The sequence below is a fragment of the Lynx canadensis genome, chromosome B1, assembly GCF_007474595.2.
Source record: "Lynx canadensis isolate LIC74 chromosome B1, mLynCan4.pri.v2, whole genome shotgun sequence".
Lineage (NCBI taxonomy): Eukaryota > Metazoa > Chordata > Mammalia > Carnivora > Felidae > Lynx > Lynx canadensis.
Window position 1 is genome coordinate 194,030,172 of NC_044306.2, and position 21,031 is coordinate 194,051,202.

At 48.3% G+C, this 21,031-nt stretch overlaps 1 protein-coding gene across 6 annotated transcripts in view; it reads left to right on the forward strand.

Moving 5' to 3' along the window:
• The first annotated feature begins 2,962 nt into the window (after positions 1-2,962).
• The window catches only part of PROM1 (prominin 1), a 111,538-nt gene continuing 93,469 nt past the window's right edge, over positions 2,963-21,031 (forward strand). For 2 of the 6 annotated variants that reach the window (XM_030314169.1, XM_030314162.1), the window contains exons 1-2: positions 3,018-3,153; positions 9,271-9,711. In XM_030314169.1, the coding sequence (XP_030170029.1) occupies positions 9,489-9,711 (223 nt within the window). In that variant the 5' untranslated portion in view covers positions 3,018-3,153; positions 9,271-9,488. Of the gene's footprint in view, positions 3,154-3,428; positions 3,473-3,556; positions 3,624-9,270; positions 9,712-21,031 lie in introns of those variants that run through there. The other 4 variants (XM_030314165.1, XM_030314168.2, XM_030314163.1 and 1 more) reach the window with 4 other exon arrangements.

Sequence of the window (21,031 nt, forward strand, 5' to 3'; positions counted from 1 at the left end):
AGACACTGGTCTTGGCCCTGGTCTGGCCCTCGCTCTGTCTTTCCTCCTCTTTGTCCAAACTGAGGTGAAGTTTTCTTCCTCTGCCTTTGAATTCGTACACAATGGGCTTGATGAATGAGTTACAAATCTTACCTGAAGGTTCTTGAGGTTCAAGAAGAATGTTTTTTTGGCTTTGGGTTATTAAACATCAGCAATGCTATTTTTGGTTTCTAAGCCCAGAGGCAAGGGGAGAAAAAGCAAGATGAACGAACAGGAAAGTATGAGGTAAAACGTTTATGGGAGAACTCTGGCTTGCATGAAGCCATTCCTTTGAAAACGAGTGGCATTTCTATTTGGAACAATCAGTTTCTCTCTTTCTGTCTCCCCACAACTCCCACCTCCTGCCCCCGGTCAACTTCTCCCTCTCTCCTTAGCCGTCTCTTACACAAATTTCAGTCTTAAGACAGGGCAGCAGATGTTGAAATGACATAAACTTGTTTTCCTAAAGGGTCATACACTGTCATGTTTGTTGGTCATGCAAACACATTATTGGGGAGGGACATAGTTATTTATAGAATTAGAATAATTAGAATAATTATTAATTAGAATTAATTAGAATAATTAATTAGAATTATTAATTAGAACATTATACTGATTATTAGTATTAATTAGAATAATTAGAATAATATACTCACTAACCTATTTTATTTCAGTCTTGGGTGATTCAGAGAAGGCTATCCAAAGCCTTTATAAGGAATGGCTTGTCAAAGATTGAGGAATGTTGAATGGCCAAGCGTTGTATACTCTCACAGTAATTAATGTCAACACTTCATTTCTAATGCCACAGAACCCTGATCATTTCCATTGAAACCTAAGTTTCTTATCCCATCCTGTTGTCATTTTTGCTTTATTACGGTTCACTCTTTAAAACAATGCCATCCATTAGACCTTCCTGTGCTGATGAAAATGTCCCCGATCTCTGATCTCCAGGGTCCCAAATGGCAGCCTCTAGGCTTATATGGTCACTGAGCAAAGCTATTGGACAGATGAGGAATGTGAAGCCCAGGGCGGTTACATGACTTCCCAGGGACGACATTGGCAGTGAGTGACAGAACCTGAATGAATCTCCTGGCTCTCTCCAGCTGCCACGATGCCTCATGTTTTGATTTCATTTGGGCAGGAAAAATGAGGGGCGATTTCAGAAAGGAAGGCCTAATTTTTGCACCTAACGACTGGGTGGAAAAATGCGAATAATATTACCTCTCCCAGCCAGAGAAATTCAGTTGTGCTAGAATTTCTAATTCGAGATTAGAAGACTAGCATTAGGACTCCAAGCTGAATTGAACAGAACCAATCATTAAGTCCTGCATTACTATCTGCCTAAGGCTGCTCAGAACCGATCTTAATATTGTGTTCTATGTTTATTACATATTCATTTAATTATTGAACCCCTACAATGGTCCACATAGAGTAGGTGCTGGAGGGGGGTGGGGGGAGAGTGTAGGAAAATGGATACAAACAGTTGAAGCATTCAGTGTCTACAGGAAGACAGATGGCCAACCATTTCAATGAGGTGCTAGAATGCCATGCCACATTGTCTATCAGGGGAGCACCGGTCAGAGGGTTTTATGTTATCTTCTGGTATACTGGGGTCAGGGCAATGATGGGCTCTGGAAGCCAGATCTGGGTTTAAATTCAGCGCTTCGCTTAGTACCTCTGTGACCTCGGGCAAATTACTGAGCCTGTGTTTAGCCTTATCTTTAAGATGGAGATAATAGGCTGTCTTTGTCACTGAGATTACACAAAATAATGCACTTGAAGCACCTGGCCTAGTGCCTTGTTCAGAGGGAACATTCATTAGGTGTTAGCGCTCACTTCTACTACTGTCGTCATTGTTATTTTTACTATTATTGGTAGGAATAAACATGAGCCCTGTGAGGCATAATTGTCTTTATTTTGCAGACAAGGAAACTGAGGCTTGGGGAGAATAAGCAGCCAAAGTGACAGTGATAAAAAGGGACAGGGTCAAGGTTTTAGGCAAGTCAGAGCTGGCTGCTGGCAGGAAGGGAGGACTCCCCTCTGGGCCCAGCCCTGTGAGGGCTGCCTTTGAGCAGAGGTGTTGGGAGGCCTCTGGAGGTGTTGAGGCAGAGGCCTCTGACCAGTAGGAGCTTCGGAAAGAAAAACCTCAGGCCTGATCAGAAGACTTAAACTACCGCCTAAACGGGCTATGCCTGTAGTGTCATTTTCAGAAATGTCCTGAACTAGCACTTGTCGTCCTAGAAATATGCACATTCAAGATCAGTTTAAACTTTAAATCAAACAAACAATGCTCCTTCCAGCAGCGGTTTTATGCTAGATCCTGGGGTAAGGGCCAGCTACGTTGGGAATGTTCCTGTCCATTCTTCCCTCCATCCGTATCACAAACATTGAGCGCCTACCGGGTACTATCCGGTAGCATCCCGATGGTGCTAGTCTTCCCTAAATCTTACTTTTCCTACAAGGGTATCTCAATTCGAGACAGGAAGTGGTGAGTGAGGCGTGAGGTGCCCGTTGGTGAGAGCAGTTAGGGGCGGGAGGGAGTGCCGAGGGCCGGTTTCCACCCGCTGCAGCTCGGGGACGAGGGGATGTCAGGGGACTCTCCGCCCCGCATCTGAAAAGAGCAATTACATCCTGCTTCGTGCTACAGCAGATGCCTAGATGCGTACACGAGAGCAAGGACAGCTTTAGGCGGGTTTTCCAGGCTTTGTGATCCGTACAGACTACCGCACCAAACGATTTGGGTTGGGTTTTGTTTGGGTAAATTAGAAAAGAGGTCTGTTGGGGGTCGGCAATCGAAGATCTAAAGCTGGGGGCGGGGTCAACCGAGGTCCACCGAGCTGGGGCCAGAGAGGGGAGGAGTTTTCCGCGGGGTGGCTGCATTCCACCCGGAGGCTCGGCCCGGGTGAAGGGGGCGTGGGTGCTGTGCGAGGGGCGTGCGCGGCCGAGCAGGACTCCCGCCTCAGGAAATGCACGCAGTCCTGGGCCGGTGGGTGCCTCGGGGCGTCGCGGCGAAGCCGCCCTGCCGACCCAGTCCGGGGCGCGTCCAGAACCCCAGGCTTAGTTAGCTACCTTTAAAATCCCGAGCCGGTCCCGGACCGGGAACCGGGCCGCCAGCTCAGCTCTCCCGCTTGGGGGGTGAGTACGCTCAAAATAGCACTGCCATTCCCGAGGCTCCATCCGCGAGTGCCCGCCCGGGAGCAGGGGGAGGCCGCAACAGGTCCCCGCGGACCCAGCGGGCCTCGCCCGCGCGCCTCCAGGGCCGGCGCCTTTCCCGGCGCGCCGCGTCCCGGGGACTGACCGAAGAGCGGGGCAGCCGGGCGGCCACTCCGGAAGCCGTCCCGGTGGTCCCCCAAGCGGCTTATAAATCATTCATGAGCCGGAGTCGGGCAAGCCCCGCCGCAGGGGGGAGGGCGGGCGGCGCTGGGGCCGAAACGGGAGCAGGACCCGGCGCACGGTGAGTAGCGGCGTCCTCATCCCGGAGCCCGGGAGGCGTCTGCGGAGACGGTGGGGGCCCGAGCGCACCCCCGGCCAGAAGGCTGGGGGCAGGAAATCGGGACCGGAGAGGCTCGCTGTGCGCCCTCCTCTTCCCGCTGGCCCGGCGGCAGGTAGTAGGAGCCCCCCCCCCCTCCCCCCCGAGAGCGGCCGGGAAGCCCGGGGGCTGCAAAGTGGGCGAGGTGGTCCGGGCGCCGGGGCCAGCGGGAGTTCCGGGCAGAGGGCGGACGCGCGCAAACTTTGCCGGGTGGCTGTGTGGCGGGTCTTCTTTCCATCCCCTGGAGGGGAGCCGGCGGCTGCGGCGCGCCGGGTTCCAGGGCACACGCCAGCGGGACCGGGACCGCCGAGGCCGGGGGCTCGCTCTCAGAGAGTGAGGAGGACCGAGGGGAGGCTCGTCAGGGAGTTGGGGAGCTGTTCTGCGGCGAGTGGAGTGCTGGGGGTGGCCAGGAGGTCGCGGGGCACGGAGCCTTCCCTGCTGGGGATGGAAAGGGGTCACCTCCCTCTGGCTTTTCCAAATGGAGTACGCGGTGCAAAGGACCGCAGCAAGAGGGGGACCCTGGGGGAGCAATGAGAGGCCGTCTCCCCGCGCCCATGGGAGAGCGCACGCACCCCTGGCTTGACGCAGCCCCCTGCCCCCTTGGGTGCACAGCTCGGGCACCTACGGCGTTTGCCATGTGGAGCACTGGGTGCTGCGTGCTCCGGGCGCACCTCGCCAGTACGGCGCCGGCTGGGACAACAAAGGGAAGCGTGGACAGAGGAAGGAGCTTCGAGGTGCGGGAGAGGCGGGGCCCGAGGTCAGTTTCCCCGAAAGCCCGCGCCGAGAGGGAGGGGATCCGATGGGGTGGCACACCGCCCCGGTCCCCTTCCTCCCAGGCGACCCCGATGCAGCCTCCCCGGGGCGGCGGCGGGGAACCCGCGCGGACGCGCTCCGGCAGCCAAGTTACTCCGGCAACCCCCTCCCCCAAGCGGCGGCGGATTCCTTGAGTCTCCTCGCTTCCCGCGCCAGCCCTGCAGCCCATTCTTTTGTGTCCCGCAGCCCGGGAGAGCCTCCTGCGGCGGAGGAAGAGAGGGCAGGAGGGGCCCCGGCCTGGCGGTGGGTTGGAGAGCAAGACTGGGGGGAGCCGGCGCCCCAGGCTTCCTGCAGCAACAGGTTGAGCCTTAGCCCCAGGCGGCTCGCTGACCCTTCTCCCGCCGGGCTCCCGGATCCCGAGAGGCTTTCCAGGCCGCCTGTGGGCTGCGGCTGACCTTTGTGAAGACACGCAGGTGAATGACTGGGGTCCTTGAACGCCCCACTGGAGACTCAAGCATCTGCTTTCACATGTCAGGTTGAACCTTGCGAAATGGAGCCGTTTTTGTGGCTCAAAGACTTTCTCACTCTTTTGAGAGTATCCTCGGAGCTGTCCTGTCAATCAGGGTGAGCCCAGGGCCGCCGTGGGGTTTGTGGGATTGATCCTGGCAATGGCAGTAGGGACCCTTTATTGACTAGCAGCTGTGTGCCGGGGGGCTGTACCCATTCGGGGTCTCACCTTCCAACACCATTCAAAACCCCACTTTACAGATGAGCAAAGGAAAGCACTGAGAAGGTAAGCAACTTCTCATGGCAAGGTTAGTGAGGGGGACCAGAGACTCCTGCCCTGTCTCAAGTGAGGCCTGTTGTCACTTCAGCAATGACCTTTAGTTTTGTTTTGTTTTCTTGATATGCCCCATGATTTTTTTTAAATGAACTTCTTTATGATTTCTGCCGTGGACTATTTCTGTGCATTCCCAGCACCGTGAAGCAAACAAGTGTATCAAAGGGCAAGTGTATCAACATAATAAAGCTTTAAACCAAATATTATTTTATTGGTACCATTTCAAATATGAAGGTTTTGCAGGGGACCAAGAGCTACCTCAGATATGTTAAGGGGCAGGATGCTTTGTTGCAAGTGACGGAAGCCCACTCTCGGTAATTTTAGCAGAAATGGGACTGAGGACTGGGTAGCTTAGAGAAGTGACAAGGAGGCTGGCTAGCCAGGCTCAGGAGCTCATGCAGGACATACAACAGGACCCCTGATTGCTGTGTGGCCACGGATGCCACCACAAGGCCCTGGATATGGCTGCTGACACTGTGCCATCGTGTCTAGAATGAATTAGAAACTGCCCCTGCGTGAGTGTGCGCTCCAGGCACAAGCCCAGGGGTAAGCATCTGCTTGGTGAGTCTGAGGCACCCCCCCCAGGGCACAATTTGGGCACCTCAACTGACCTCACCATGAAACCCAGGGGTGTTGCCCATAGGACTCACAAAGATGGAGTCTGAAGTTGAGCAGCTCATCCCTCCCCCAAATCCCAGATGACCAGTTCCTACTACAAAGCTCCTTTTGAAGGAAACTCCATCAAAAGAAGAAGAAATGAAGGTGGATGGCCACCATATTTGTTTTTCAAACAGTCTTTGTGGAAGCGCCATCCTCCGGGCTCCAAGCTCACAATCATGTGAAATATTTGCTCCAACTTCGCATTCTTGGGCCCCCTTTCCAGTTTGAACTCAGTGTATTTGCAATGGACACCAGGAATCTGCACCCCATAAATCAGAAGAATGGTGAATTCGACTTCTTGATTGGTCCAGTGCCCGTGTGAGGAGGTAGCCCCCGAGGGAACAGTTTCCAAGGCTTGCAAAGTTGAGGGTCCCAGCAGAAGGCACTGCCCCTGGATGGTAGACCAGTTGCTGTGCGATGGGTGAATCCAGCAAGGAGACAATCTGCTGCATATATTGTGGGAATAGCGACAAACACCCCGACACCTCCCTTCCAGAGGCTTTGGGACCACCGATAAACACTTGATACAATTTTGAAATAGGTAAAAATGACCGTGTCATGTCAGTTCTCCCTCTACCCCTCACCACTGGATTTCAGCAATCCTTACTGAGTGCCTACTGTGTGCCCGACTCTGAGGTACAGAGACGAGTAAATCAGGGGCCCCACACAGCAGCTGGGATGGATCAGCTCAATGCAATAGAAGAAGGGCATTTGGGGAAGGCGTCATTGCCAACTGGCACGAGTTAGGTGAGGAAGCGCGCGGGAACAGTGCTGGTTCTCAAACTTCAGTTGTGCTGAGAATCAGTCACCGGGAAGAGTGTTAGAAGTGCAGATTAATGCACTTGGTGTGTGGCCACAGATGCCACCACAAGGCCCTGGATATGGCTGCTGACAATGTGCCCAATAATTAGCATTTTATATAAATACCCCATTTTGTGGGGATGCTGCTCTGGGGCCGGGAGAGCTGGCCTCCGTGTGTTCGGGCAGTTCCAGGAGCTGCCCTGAGATGCCCTGGCTGCCCCCTGAGCTTAACAGGTGAGGTCCCCGCCGAGATGCCTTTCGCCTTGACTTTTATTAATTATCTGGGGTTTCCTAAGTCATGAGATTTTAGTATTTTCCTCACATTCAGCCCACACTTAAGGGGGATGGCACGACACTTTGGAGCAAAGGGTGAAGAAATCTGGACGGTAGCCGCGGTCCTGGCTGGCTTGATTGGTGCTTCCAGCCTCACAGCAATGAGTGGGGCCGCCTCTCATGTGCGATTTGCCTTCCCCCGCTTTTTCAGGAGGAAGGTTGAGACTGTTTCTTCCAAGCTCTCCCTAGGGCCTCCTGCCGTCTCTCTCCTTCCCTGGCTGAGGCCCGGTGGTGGCCTCGCCAGGAAGTCAGCTTTTCTTACCCGCTGAGCCTCTAATCCTTCCAGCTGCTGTGCTCCCTGCCCCTCCCTTAGCTGCAAACAAGATAAGATGGGCGTGTGGTGAGTGTGTGTGCTGTGCGTATGTAAGTTTCGGGCATGTATGGAGCGTGTTAGTGTGTGTGGTAGGCGTATGTGTGGTGTATGAATGTGTAGTGTATCAGTGTGTGATGTATCTGTGTGTTAGTGTGTGTTATGTGGATGTTTTGTGTAGTGTGTGTGTGTGTGTGTGTGTGTGTGTGTGTGTGCATGCCTGCCCGCTGGTCTAAAGGACGGCGGCCAGCCTGAATAACACACACCGTCTCCTCTCCCCTCTCTCTCCCGCGCGGGGTGGCCCTGGAGACCCGCCCAGAGTGACCTGCAGAGGCCAGCTTGCTTCGTGTCTTTCTCATCTGTCCTCTCTGGAGACGATGGGAAGGTGGCGCAGAGCAGGCCCGTGTTTGAGCGTACACACGGGTGGCTTCCAGTCAGGACCAGTGAAAGGCTAGAGCCTGCAGCGCCGAGGACGGGGCGCCTGCAGCAGCCAGGCCTGGAAGGGCCAGTGCAAAGTCACCAGGGTCCTGGTGTACCCGTGGGTGCCATGGAGCGCGGACGCGGAAGCCCATACGGGGTTAACCCGGTTGGTGCCGGGAGCCAGAGGGACTGAGCAGCCCGTGATTAGATAGAGAGAGTGTTTGGGGTCATTCTGTTGGGAGCTCTGTGCAGAAGTAACTGGAGTGGGACGGGGCTTAGAAGATGAGGCAACATCCAGGGGATTAAATTCGAATTAACATCTTTCAGAACACTCAGAGAGTTCCTGAAATCCCACCTTTGTTTGGAGCTTTCTTTGACTTGGGGGAATGCAGGCAGTGGGGCCTCTGGCCCCTTGTGCAACGCGTCACTGTCTGGACCCCCCTTCCACCCTCTCACGGTGTTTCAGGAGCACCCTGCCCTTACTCTGAAAGTTACTAAGTGTGTATCTAATGTACAATATGGTACGCGATCAGGGTGTTCCTGACCCCAGTTCAGAGAGTACGAGCACAGCATCCCAGGTCTTCTGGTAGGTTCTGTTCTGGTGCTCCTAGTTCCTCGCAGTGGCACCAGCCACACCATCATTTTGATTTACATCCTGCAGCACTTACTGCGTCTGACTCTGTGCCCTGTCCCGCGTTCACGGTTGGGGACAGAAACACAAAGGGACAGGGTCCACTTTGGAGACCTTCTAGGTCTCGTGCCCTCACTAGACACTGGCTTGGTAGCTGCTTCTAGAATTCCTGTTCATTTCTCCCGCCGACCCTTGGGGCGGGTGCCCTGTCTCTCATCACTGGGACCCCCAATTTCCAGGTAGTGACTTGGCGGCAGAAGTTTCCATCACGATTACCCAGTGGACGTGTTAGAAAGATAGATTCCAGTGTCATCCAGCCTTAGAGAGTTTGGTTCCTGCCCTTGAGGCCTTCTAGTTTGGGTTGAGGGTGGGCTGGAGAGGGGGATGCCTGAAATAAGGTCAGTGAGCAAAGGAGTAGAATAAAAGGCAGAGAAAATGAATCTCCAGAGGTACGGACAGCAACAGCAGCCTGGAGAAAAACAGTCTATGGCAGGAGGCCTCTGGACCCCTGAGACACAGGGCTCTTTAGGAAAGGTGTCCTGGTGTCCTGCTCAGAGCTTGGGCTTTCAAGGCAAAGTCCTGGTTTTGAACCGTGGCCCCACCGTTAAAACAGCCGTCACCTTGGGCAAGTCCCTGGGAAGTCCTCTCTGTGGTTGTTTCCTTATCTGTAAATGGGGTCCAGCCAGCACAGCACGTAGAACATTGTCCAGAACATAGTAAGTGGCCGGTAAGTGTCAGTTTCTAAGCCTTCTCTACACCATAGGGTGTTTCTTGAACCCATAAAAGGTCTGTGTTCTGCGTCTGGCCCCTGGGGAGGGACCTTCTGGCTTTCTTGCCCCAGCAGTGCTAAGCAGGCTCTGCGTTTGCCTCCCACACCGCGGATTAGGCAGAGTGCTGGCTCTAAAGCTTTGCGGGGAAGGTCCTGGGGCGGGCAGGCTGCATGCCAAGTCACTGCTGCCCTTCTCTCCCACCAGGGATGGTGCCTTGAGCCACGGAGCCAGACCCACACCCACAGAAGGCCCTTGGACGCAGTTCATTGAATGCCAGCCCAGCCAGGAAAGGGAGGACTCCTCACACCCCGGGCTCTCCGCGCAGGAAAAGGAACGCAGGCTCCTATCTCACCCAAGGCTTCCAGAACCTCTGAGACAGGAGGCCACCAGCTCCACCTCATGCGTGGGGGACCTTGCTAGCGATGGCCCTCCTCCTCGGCTTCCTGCTGCTGCTGCTGGAGCTCTGCGGGAATACCCTCTCCCTGGGATCACGGTCATCTACAGAGGGTACGGAGGTCTTGGAATTGGAATTGCCTGCCACGAACTATGAGACCAAAGACTCCTACAAAGCTGGGCCCATTGGCGGTCTCTTTCAAATCGTGCACATCTTCCTCCGCGTGGTGCAGCCCAATGATTTCCCCGAAGGTGAGTGCCCGTTGCGTAGAACAGAGAGGACTTGTCCCCAAATACGCTGCCGTGTGCGCACACGATATTGTTTGTTAATAACGATATAGTAAGTGTGTAATATACTCAGCATTTTAAAGCATGAGATTCAAAGTGATTGGACTGCACAGGAGCAGAAAGTATTGAGACAGAAGTTAAGAAAACTTGCACCAGCTTAAATAGACTGTCAGGAATATGATTATAAGAAATGAAATCAAACTATGTTGCTAAGTTGGTTTTCCAATTCTTGATCTTTCTTCCCTCCCTCTTTTTTTTTTTTTTCCTTCCTGGTTAGAGCAATGACTTACTCTCAAGTGCAAACTGCAGGTAAAAATGAGGGTAAAAATGCAAATTCTTTGACATCAAATAAGTTAATAATTACCTCTGGTGGCTAGACCTGCACTTACAAATTGGCCTCTCCTCCACCCACCACAAAGTGCAATTTCACATTGCTTAGGACAAAGACAGGCCTGGCCCAGTGTGTTTACCTGAGTAACTATTTGCTTCAGTTCCAAGACCTTACGTGTGAGGAAAGGAGGGATGGCTCCTTGTTGGAGCCTTGATGGCATGGTGCCTCACACTTCATGAGGACCGCTGTGTTTGTCCTACTCCCTGTACTCAGAAATCTGCGGGTATGTGTTTTCAGGAATGAGATTATGAAGATTTAAATGGTCTATGGGAAGTATGTGCTATTAGGGTTTGGCAGTCTAAATATTTATTGGCTTAATATTAGATCTCTTCTAGGCTTGTTTTTTAAACTAAGAAGATTTGAACACTATTATTACCACAATATACAAATTAAAAATTTGTGGTAATCATTATCATCTTCCTTAACTGGTTAGCTGTTGTTCATAAGAGAATTGTGTGTGTGTGTGTGTGTGTGTGTGTGTGTGTGAAAGAGAGAGACAGAGACAGAAAGATGGAGAGAGGGTGAGAGGGAAAGAGAATGTATTTAGTGGACTTTAACACTTGTTTGTATTATGGGCATTGGTAGATTTTCATTAAGACCCATTTATATTGGAATTGTTTTGGATTGGGGCACCTGGGTGGCTCAGTTGGTTAAGCATCCGACTTCAGGTCAGGTCATGATCTCTCAGTTCATAAGTTCCAGCCCCGCGTCGGGCTCTGTGCTGACAGCTCGGAGCCTGGAGCCTGCTTTGGATTCTGTGTCTCCCTCTCTCTCTGCCCCTCCCCTGCTCATGCTCGCTCTCTCTCAAAGATAAATACAAACACTAAAATTTTTTAAAATAAAAAAAATAAATTTTTTTCATTTATTTATCTTAGATTAAGTAACTGAAACAGTTCGAAGTGTAGTTCTTAATTTTTTGTTAGTTTAAGTTTTAATTCAATGAAACAAATCACTCTGGGCCCTATCGTCATTGAAGAGAATCCTAAACAAATACTACTTACTATTTATGTCCCTGCTTAAGAGACTAAATCTGGAAATCCAAAAGACAGAAGTAGAAAACAGTTTATTTATTAATATTGGATACAAGTTCACTATTCTTAGTAGATACCTTTTCATTTATTTGTAGCGTTGGTGTAAATATTATTGAATAAACAAATACCTACTAGCGTTTTTAGTCTTAGCTTCTTTGCTTTTTATGAAAAGGAATAGAATTCAGTTATTTCATATGAATTTATAGTGACATCTTCAAAAAGATTGTGAAGCATCCATGTGTTATTAAGGCATATCACGTAATTAGTTAATCCTATAATCTCTTTCCATATGTTGCTTTATTTTGCTTCCTCTAGATTTCATAGGGCAGCTTCCTCGCACTTAGTTTGCAAGGGAAAGCCATATTTTTTAAAGTCTTCATTCAAACAATCAGGTCAAATGGCATTTTGCTTCCAATGCATTCTAAGATTTTGAACTCCAGCATCATTATTAGTCTAGAAGAAGGCGACTGAAGAATTTAAATCCTGCTGTAATCTGAGGGTGTTAGCCTTGCTTGTCCCTTGACCTTCATCAATACTTATTACTTTGGAAGAAGAAATTCCCAAAAGTCTCAACAGGAGATCAGAGCAGACCAGCAGTGCCCCTTTCAAAAAACAAAACAAAACAAAACAAAACAAAACAAAACAAAACTCATTAGGTTCCTTAAAGAATATTATATTGAATTTCACAGGTGACATCATGGAGTGTTGGTTTTTTCCCACCACCCCATTATTTAAATTTTTTCATCTAGTTACTAGATCTCATAATGGTCTCAAAGTGTCCATTAGGTGCTTTGTCACATAAAGGACAAATACGAGACACATTTTTTCCTGCCGGGGCCAGCGCATTGCATGAGCACCAGATCTTAGGCAGGTGTCTTCATAATTGAAGATATAAAACAACAACAGTGGGAGAAAGAGAGAGAGGTAGAGAGAGAAAAGGAATCCTATTTAGTAGCTTAACTAATGTAAGGCATTAACCAAAACAGATGACTTCAGGACAGGTCTTCTATAAAATAACATCCTCGCAGAAAAAATTATCCCCTAGGTATACTCTTTCATTTGGAAGAGTAGAGTGATTTATTTTTTATTTATTTAAAAAAATTTTTTTAATATTTATTTTTGAGAGAGAGAGCACCAGCAGAGGAAGGGCAGAGAGAGAGGGAGACACAGAATTTGAAGCAGGCTCCAGACTCTGAGCTGTTAGCATAGAGCTTGACGTGGGGTTCGAACTCACAAACCGTGAGATCATGACCTGAGTCGAAGTCAGACGCTTAACCAACTGAGCCACCCAGGCGCCCAAGAATAGAGTGATTTAGATTCAGAGTCAGGGTCCAGTGCAGGAGTGGGAGAGAAAGGAGGACCTTCCAGCCTGGGCTCCCTTTTTTCATGCCATTGGACTGGGAAGTTTTCCACTTTACCTCCTGTGTCCGAGCAAAACAGCATACTACATTTTGCATTTGTAACTCTCTAAAGCAAAGCCTGGGTTGTAGCCTTATAAATACAAGATGGAAGGTCTTGTTTAGCTGGGACTTGAGACAAAGGCCTACTTAACTTCCTGGGCAGACCAGAAATACAGGTAACTGCCATATGCCACAACAGAATATGCCCAAGAACCTGGTGTGGGTACTTCATAAATACCTGCCCTGGTCTGAAGCTTCAAGAAGGATACTGAGTCTTAGGCTTGAAGTCACTAAGAAGAGAGCGATGGCTTACATTTGGGAGGAGTCACTTGTCCATTCATTCAACTTTGAAAGGGTGTCAATGGCAGGATGACCAGGGGGAGTTGAGGGAAGGGTGTTCTAGCCATGGGGAATAGCATGCCCAGGGAGTGGCGGAGATAGTGGTTTGGTTCATGGGGGACCCATGAGGTGGGTATTCATGGAATAAGTCTGCGAAGGTCAGAGAGCCAGAGCTAGAGGACCCTGACTGGCAGGCTGGGGAGTTTTGTAGAGAGAAGGAACCTAAATCAGCATGAGCAAAGGTTTCACTCATTTGGCAAGCATTTATTGAGAGCCCCTGCTTTCTGTTATATACCTGCTAGGGGTTGTGAGCCAGGGTGGAAGGGGAATTGAGTTTTGGGAAAAGAATCTGATAGTGGCTGGTAGGAGACGTATTAGGAAGGTAGAGGTCCAGAAGGAGGTAATAATGGACTAACTTAGCACAAGGCAAAGGTAATGGGGGAAACAGAGGCAGGATCCATTTCATTGATTTCATTTCAAAGGACTTTGGTTCAAACATACTCTTGCCTATTACCTACCGAATGACCTTGGCCAAGTTAATGTTCAGAACCTCTGTTGTCATAGACGTATTATGACTGTAATCATACCTTGCTTTATAGCTTTGTCTGTGAGGCCGTATGTAAAGCCTATGTTTAAAACTGTGGCTGAAAGGCATAGATACAAATCCTCAATCAGTGTAGCTGCTATTAATATTATTTGAGAGGAAGAATTGACCAAATTTAATGCCAAGATTGGTGTCGAAAAGGGACGTGGGAAAAGGATGTCTCCAGGAGGGATCATTAAAATGTCCTTGCTGCTGCTCTATGAGGAATATTCTCCATGGAGTTGCCTTGTAAGAATTAGTTCCATTACTTGTGAAGTTTAGCGGGCTGTGTCTCCTGGTAAAGCCCCACAGTAGCAGAATGGGGTCTAGAAGGCAGGGCTTGGGTGCAGTGCTTGTCTACTGAGTGGTCTTTACTCCTCCACAAAAACACTCACATCCGTTTTTGTTTCTTTGTTCTTCCCTGCTGTCCCCAGTATCTGCTGTAAGGCATACTTTGCTAAGTGTTAGCTCATTTGACTCTCCCAACAACTTTGGGAGGTAGATGATGGTGGTAACTGGTGGTCCTATTTCTATTCTATTCTATTCTATTCTATTCTATTCTATTCTATTCTATTTCTATTTCTATTTCTATTTTTTTTCTATTTCTATTTCTATTACACCCACCGTTAGAGATTGGAAAGCTTAAGTCAGAAGGAGATGATATATTCAAGGTACACAACCATCCTCTGGCAGATTGAGAAACCCCTGTCTCCAGGAATAGTTATTTCTCCTATATTCCACAGCCTACCTTGTGGAATTTTACTTTACCAAAGTGCTTTAAAAGTGTCTGCGGGTTAAAAAAAAAAAAAAAAAAAAAAAAAAAAAAAAATTGGGGCGCCTGGGTGGCTCAGTTGGTTAAGCGGCCGACTTCGGCTCAGGTCATGATCTCGCGGTCTGTGAGTTCGAGCCCCGCGTCGGGCTCTGTGCTGACAGCTCAGAGCCTGGAGCCTGTTTCAGATTCTGTGTCTCCCTCTCTCTGACCCTCCCCCGTTCATGCTCTGTCTCTCTCTGTCTCAAAAATAAATAAACGTTAAAAAAAAAAAAATAAAAAAAAAAAAAAATAAAAGTGTCTGCGGGTCACTATAAAAAATGGTAATTTTTACACACTAAAAGCGTGTGCTGCAGACGATCATCTGGTGTGGATGCTGACTAGTGCCTTTTCAGTTTCATGTGTCTGTGATGAATTTGGCATAAATCATGACCCAGATCAGAGCTATTCTATTGGAGCAAGTGGAAAAAAAAAGCATTCTCTGCTTTTATTTTTATAGAAAGTCTCTAAAATTATTCTCTGCTCTGTTTTGGTGTATTTTTAAATGAGACTTTAGGCCGGTTGACCTGTTTCTAACAGCGTTCTGGGCTAATCTGATTTGAGCCTGGGATTTGGTGCGTGCCCGATTGGAGCTGGGTGAGCAGGAGGCACGGGAGGAGGAAAGAGTGCATCTGAGATCCGGCAGGTTGTTCTAGTGAATGGGAGTTCCCTCCATTCCAGGTAACAGAAACCTGTTAGTTGAAGGAGTCAAAAAAGAGCTTATCAGCAGGCTCCAGGTTTCTTCGTGGCACCCACCCACCAAAGACTAGGTCTCACCTGGGGCCTCCTTGCCTCCCACTTGACTCTTCTCTGCACACAGCCACTTCATACTTCGCCTTCCCGTCCCCCGCCCTCTGGGTTCTTCCACTCTTGCCCTACTCGTGGCAGAGAACCAGGATGCCAGCATCATAGATTTCAGGCCAACTTCCTGGAGAATGGTTGGGAGTTCTTCTCTTTAAGTCCCCAGCCCCAATTCCAGTCCTGCCTGGGCCAGTGACCAACCGTGGACCCACTGAATAACAGTGGCCAGCCAGCATCACAGCTCATGGTCCTGTGCCGTGAGCCGTCAATTTACCCGTGGCATCACAGGTAGGGTGGTGCTTCCTGGGAAAGAGGATGGCTGGGTGGACGGCCCAATAGTTGTGTCTTGGCCAAAGTCCACTGGGAATCAGGATGTTGTATTATATCCAACACCTGTGTGTTCTTACTTAATTCAGACAAAGCTGGCATTGTCTTCTTTCGATCACATGACTTGTATTGGCAACGGGCATGGCCATAAAAAAAGGTCATTGAGGGAAAGAACTAATATCTAGTGATCCTTCCTTCCTGGCGTCATTCAATACATTGGGCAGTCTACAACTATCATCGCTTTCCATCCTAACGTTTATAAGAGCAAACAGCTATGATGTGCCCACTTTCTGGGATTTGAACAACTCAGTAACTCTGTGAGCTAGGTACTCTTCTCATTTTACAGAAAAGGGAGCTGAGGTCCAGAGAATAACTGACTTGTCCAGCATCACACAACTAGTCAGTGGCAGAGTAAGATTGGAATCCAGGTAGGCTGGCTTTGTTGTCCAGGCTCATAGTCACTGCCTGTATTTGCTGAACAGAAACTCAGGAGACTCAGGGACTGTTCCAAGGTTACATACATTGATAGGTAAGTGGTTAACCCAGGATTTGACCCAGGGCTCATGACTTGTCCTCCTCCCCCTGCCTGCCACCTCACCGTGCTGCACCATGTCGCCTCTGTGGAGGAGCTCTGCTGTACAGATTGCATTTACATGTCCCCAGCGACCTGTGGGGCAGGGTTTGGGTGGGAGGCGACACATCCATAGACTATCATGGGCACGACTCTAATCCATTCTACACGTCTTCTGCTTCATAGAACAGCTTTTGCGCGAACCTGAAAATCTAGTCTGGTTGACTATATATTCCAGTAACCTTGTCTACAAAGTGCTGCTGGAACGTGCTGCTGACTTTCTGTGTGTAAACAGAAGAGGCAGGCTCTGCTCTTCGGGGAAATGTGTGCCAGTCCCACAAAAGACACAAGAAGAAAATCTTCCTACACTTCTGGTCTCTAGCGATGATGTCCTTTTAGGAAGCCTTCAAGTACATGCAGGAAATGAGAGCTTAAGTATGCATGTAAATAAAGATAGGCCACCCCAGCAGCTGCTGGATGAAGCTGGTGCGGTATTAAATACCACTTGTCCACAGGCATTGAGCGGGAGAGAAGTCCTAAAATTTGCACTTGGAGAAGCAGCTGTAAAGTGCGGCCTGTGCTGGGAAGTCAGTGCCGGGTCAGAACCGCAGAGCAGCACGGACATTAGCAGCAGAGACAAGAGGCCCAGCAGGCCTGCCATGTATCCTCTGCTTGATGGGAATCTAGATTCGGAAAGGAGCCCTACACTTGAGCCGTGGTGAAGAACTCTCATCCTGGAGCCACTGCCTGGGTTTGAATCCTGGCTCCATTGTTTACTAGCTCTGTAACCTTGGGCCAGTTACTGAAACTCTCTGTTCCTTAGTCTTCCCTCTGTAAAAGGGAGAGAATAATCAAGGTACTTTTGGGGGCAACATAATTCCTAAATAAATCATGTTTGTGAAGCAATTAGGACAGTGTCTCATACACAGTAAGTGCTAGGTGTGTGTCGAGTAAGATAGGAGTGTATAAAATTCATATTCATTAAAAGCTTTTAAGTTAATGTCAGATTTGGGGTGGTCACATGGACAAAAGAACGAGTATTTATTTGACCCCCAACTGTATTGGTTTCGTAAAGCTGCCATAACAGATTATCACAAACTTGGTGGCTTAAAACAACAGAAATTTATTCTCTCATACTTCTGAGGGCCAGAAGTCCAAAGTCAGGTTATCGGCAGGACCACATTGTCTCTGAAGGCTCTAGGGGAGAATCCTTCTTGCTTCTTTCGGCTTCTGGTGGCTCTAGGTGTTCTAATCACTGCCTGTCTTCACATGGCCCCCTTCTGTGTCACTGGCTCCCTCTTCCCTTCTCTTATAAGGACACCTGTCATTGGCTTTAGGGATCACCCTATATCTAGGATGATATCATCTCAAGATCCTGAACTTAATTAGGTCGGCAAAGACCCTTTTTCCAAATAAGGTCGCTTTCACAGATTCCTGGGGTCGAGAGTTGGGCATGTCTTTTTCGAAGGCTACCTTTCAACACACACACACACCCATGACAGACTTCTTTAGTCCTCCCCAGAGTCTCAGCAATATCAAGTAATGTGGCCAAGGTCATATTTCTGAAAAATGGAACCAGATTCAAACCTGACTGTTTGATTTCAAGTGCTCACATTCTAATCCTGCTGTTTGGCAGAGATAGTATAGACTGGGTTTCTCTGTTCTCAAAAGACTAACATTGAGTGAGGAGACCGCCATCTGTTGTTATGCAGGGCATGCTTGTCCTCCATCAGTGTCAAGTGTCAACAGTGGGCTCTTGGCTGTCCAGAGGAAGACTTAGTCACGATGGGGCCAACAGAAGGCTTCATGGAGGAAGTGGCATTTGAACTGAGCCGTAAGGGTGTGGAGGGGTTAGAAGCAGAGGACAACGTCCCAGGTGTGTAGGCAGAGGCCTGAGTGATGCAGGTTGAGACGGGGCTCATAGGATGTGGCCTGGATATGAGGCTAGAGCCCTGTTTGCCTGAGAGATGGCCAGGCCATCAGCCTGGGGAGATGCCAACACATCTGCATGGGGATCTGCTGACAGTGAAGGGTGAGCATCGCTCAGTAAACCTGTCCCCCTGACCTAAGCTACAGGAAGGAGGCCATGGGGAGGATGCATTGTCCACTGAGCCTGTTCTTGGAAATTCTCAGCTACACTTGGACACCAGTGGCCTAGCTTAGTGCTACCAGAGGCATGGCACTTGGAACAAGAGCCTCCATATCGCCTGGAAGCTTATTAGAAACGCCAGTTCCTAGGTCCCACCCCATATCTAGCAAATCAAAATCTTTCTTTTAATTTAAAAATTACTGAAAACATTTTTTGTGTTGAAGCATAATATGCATACAGAAAAGCGCCCCTAAATCTACACCGTGATGACTTTTCACAGACTGCATACATCGGTGTAATTAGCACCCAGATCAAGGAAAAGAACAAGGTCCCAGAAGAACCCTGTCTTGTTTCCTGCTCATTGTCCCCCAACTCATCCCAAGTGTAACCCCTCTTCTGCCTGTCAGTAGCATAGATTAGTTATTCCTGATGCAACACAGTATGGCCACTTTGGTTTTTGGTTTCTTCAGCTCAACATTTTATTTGTAAGATTCACCCAGATTGTTACATGTAGTTGTAAATATTATTCTTGCTTTTGTATACTATTCTATCACATGAACAAACAGTTTTCCAAGGTGATACAACAGTCAAATCTTCTTTTCTTAATTAATTAATTAATTATTTTTGAGAGAGAGCAAGTTGGGGAGGGGCAGAGAGAGAGAGACAGAGACAGAGACAGAGGATACAAAGCGGGCTCCACACTGTGAACGCAGCGCCCGATGCAGGGCTCGAACTCACGAATGGTGAGATCATGATCTGAGCTGAAATCAAGAGTCAGCCACTTAACCGACTAAGCCACCCAGGCGCCCCTCCTTCTGTCTCTTGAATTTATAGGATACTCCTCTATGTCTTTTTCTTCCTTGCAGTTTGTTTGCTGAAGAACCTAGTTACTTTTCCTTTAGTATTTCTTACAGGTTGAACTTGACTGGTTCCATTTTCATTGGTGTTCTTAACATGTTTCTCTGTCCTCTTCATTTCCTGTAAACCAGTATTCATAAAGATCAGATACAAGTTCATTTGGGGCACAAAAGCAATTTATAGATGATATTGTATGGATACGGATACTATCTGTCTGATTGTCTTTCTTTTTATGATGTTAACAGCATTGATGATCACTGTCTGGTTTCATTCATTCATTCATTTATTCATTCATAATGGGTCCAGCCCTTTCAGTAGTATTTGCAAACATGCTCTCAAGTATCAAAAGTTTTGATACTATTAACTATCAAAACTCTTTTTTTTTTAATTTTTTTTATTTGACGTTTATTTATTTTTGAGACATAGAGAGACAGAGCATGAACGGGGGAGGGGCAGAGAGAGAGGGAGACACAGAATCTGAAACAGGCTCCAGGCTCCGAGCTGTCAGCACAGAGCCAATGCGGGGCTTGAACTCACGGACCGCAAGATCATGACCTGAGCCGAAGTCGGTCGCCCAACCGACTGAGCCACCCAGGCGCCCCTAACTCTCAAAACTCTTAAGAAACAAAATGGAATACCTTGCATATTCTGTAACTGCACGTTTTCACTTAATATATTTCATGGACATCTTTCCATACCTGTTCCTGTTTGGGTGTTGCCCAAACTAGAAAGGTTTTTTAAACAAGGAACTGGAAACATTTATTCCCCAACCTTTTGATGTAGAGCCAAGACTGAAAAAAAATTTTTTTATCATGAGTTAATTGTTTGAAGTTTCCTGATTAGTGTTTCTGGTATAAATAGCAGCCAAAATGTATCCTCCATAATTTTTGGTTTCTTTGTTTTGATTTCTTTGAATTCAGAGAAAACACTTAGAGTTCACAGTTGTGTATTTTTAGTTTGTTTTTTCTTCCCAGACTTTTAAAGTTTACTCACACATAATTTCATCCAATTGAATGGTCTTTATTAAGTCCTTATAGAACATTTAGTTTTCTATGCTCAATTCTTTTTATGTGCATATTTTCTCAGTTTGTATAATATTTAATTACACATTGAACTTATTACACGTATAAAGAGGTAGAAAGAAGCTTGGGAACAAACTGGGTGTTATGGGTTGAATTGTTCCCCCTGCCCCAAAGTGATTATGTTGAAGTCCTAACCCCTGGTACCTCAGAATGTGACCGCATTTGGAGATAAGATTTCTGCAGATGCCAGGAGTTAAGATGAGCCTCTAAAGTTATATGACTAGTGTCCTGAGGAGGGGAAACTTGGACACAGATATAGACAGAGGGAGGGTGTCATGTGAGGACCAGAGGGATGCTGCCACAAGCCAAGAGTCCACCAGAATCTAGGAGAGATGGAGAACAGACTCTTCCCTAGAGCCTTCAGAAGGAGCATACTCTTGTCCGCTCTTTGATCTTAGACTTCCAGCCCCCAGAACTGTGAAACAAAACATTCCTGTGGTTTAAGCCACTCCATTTGTGGTATTTTGTTGCAACAGGCCTAGCCAACGTATTCACCTGGGAAGTCGATGAGTGAACTGTTGCGGGGGGGGGGGGCAGTCTATCCAGCAGAGGTGGTCATTTCATGGTGAAGGACAGCGAACAGCCATGTTTTTGAGGAAAGGAACTGATGGCGAGGTAATCTGGTCAGCTGGAAAGGAGAAGTTAGCTCCGCAAGTCTCTACTGTGCGTTTATACATACATCTGAGTCACTTTAATTCATGAAGATTCAACAATATGTTCTGCAAAGGAACAAAAGGTAGAAATGTTTGTGTCTCTCCACCAATCAACAACCCCATCACGTAGTTTTCACCTGAAGGACTTACTGCCTCCATCAGCGCTTAAAAGAAAAACTGGCATTGATGGTTGAGGCCAGAGATTTAAGGGATTTTCAGAGATAATTCCTCTCTATCTGCTTTTTGTTCACTGGTGTCCCTGCCTGATGCGAGGCCCCAAGCCCCTTCAAGATCAGACACCTCATTCTCTTCCCTCCCACCCTCCACATGCCTCCAAGCAAAGTCCTGTTG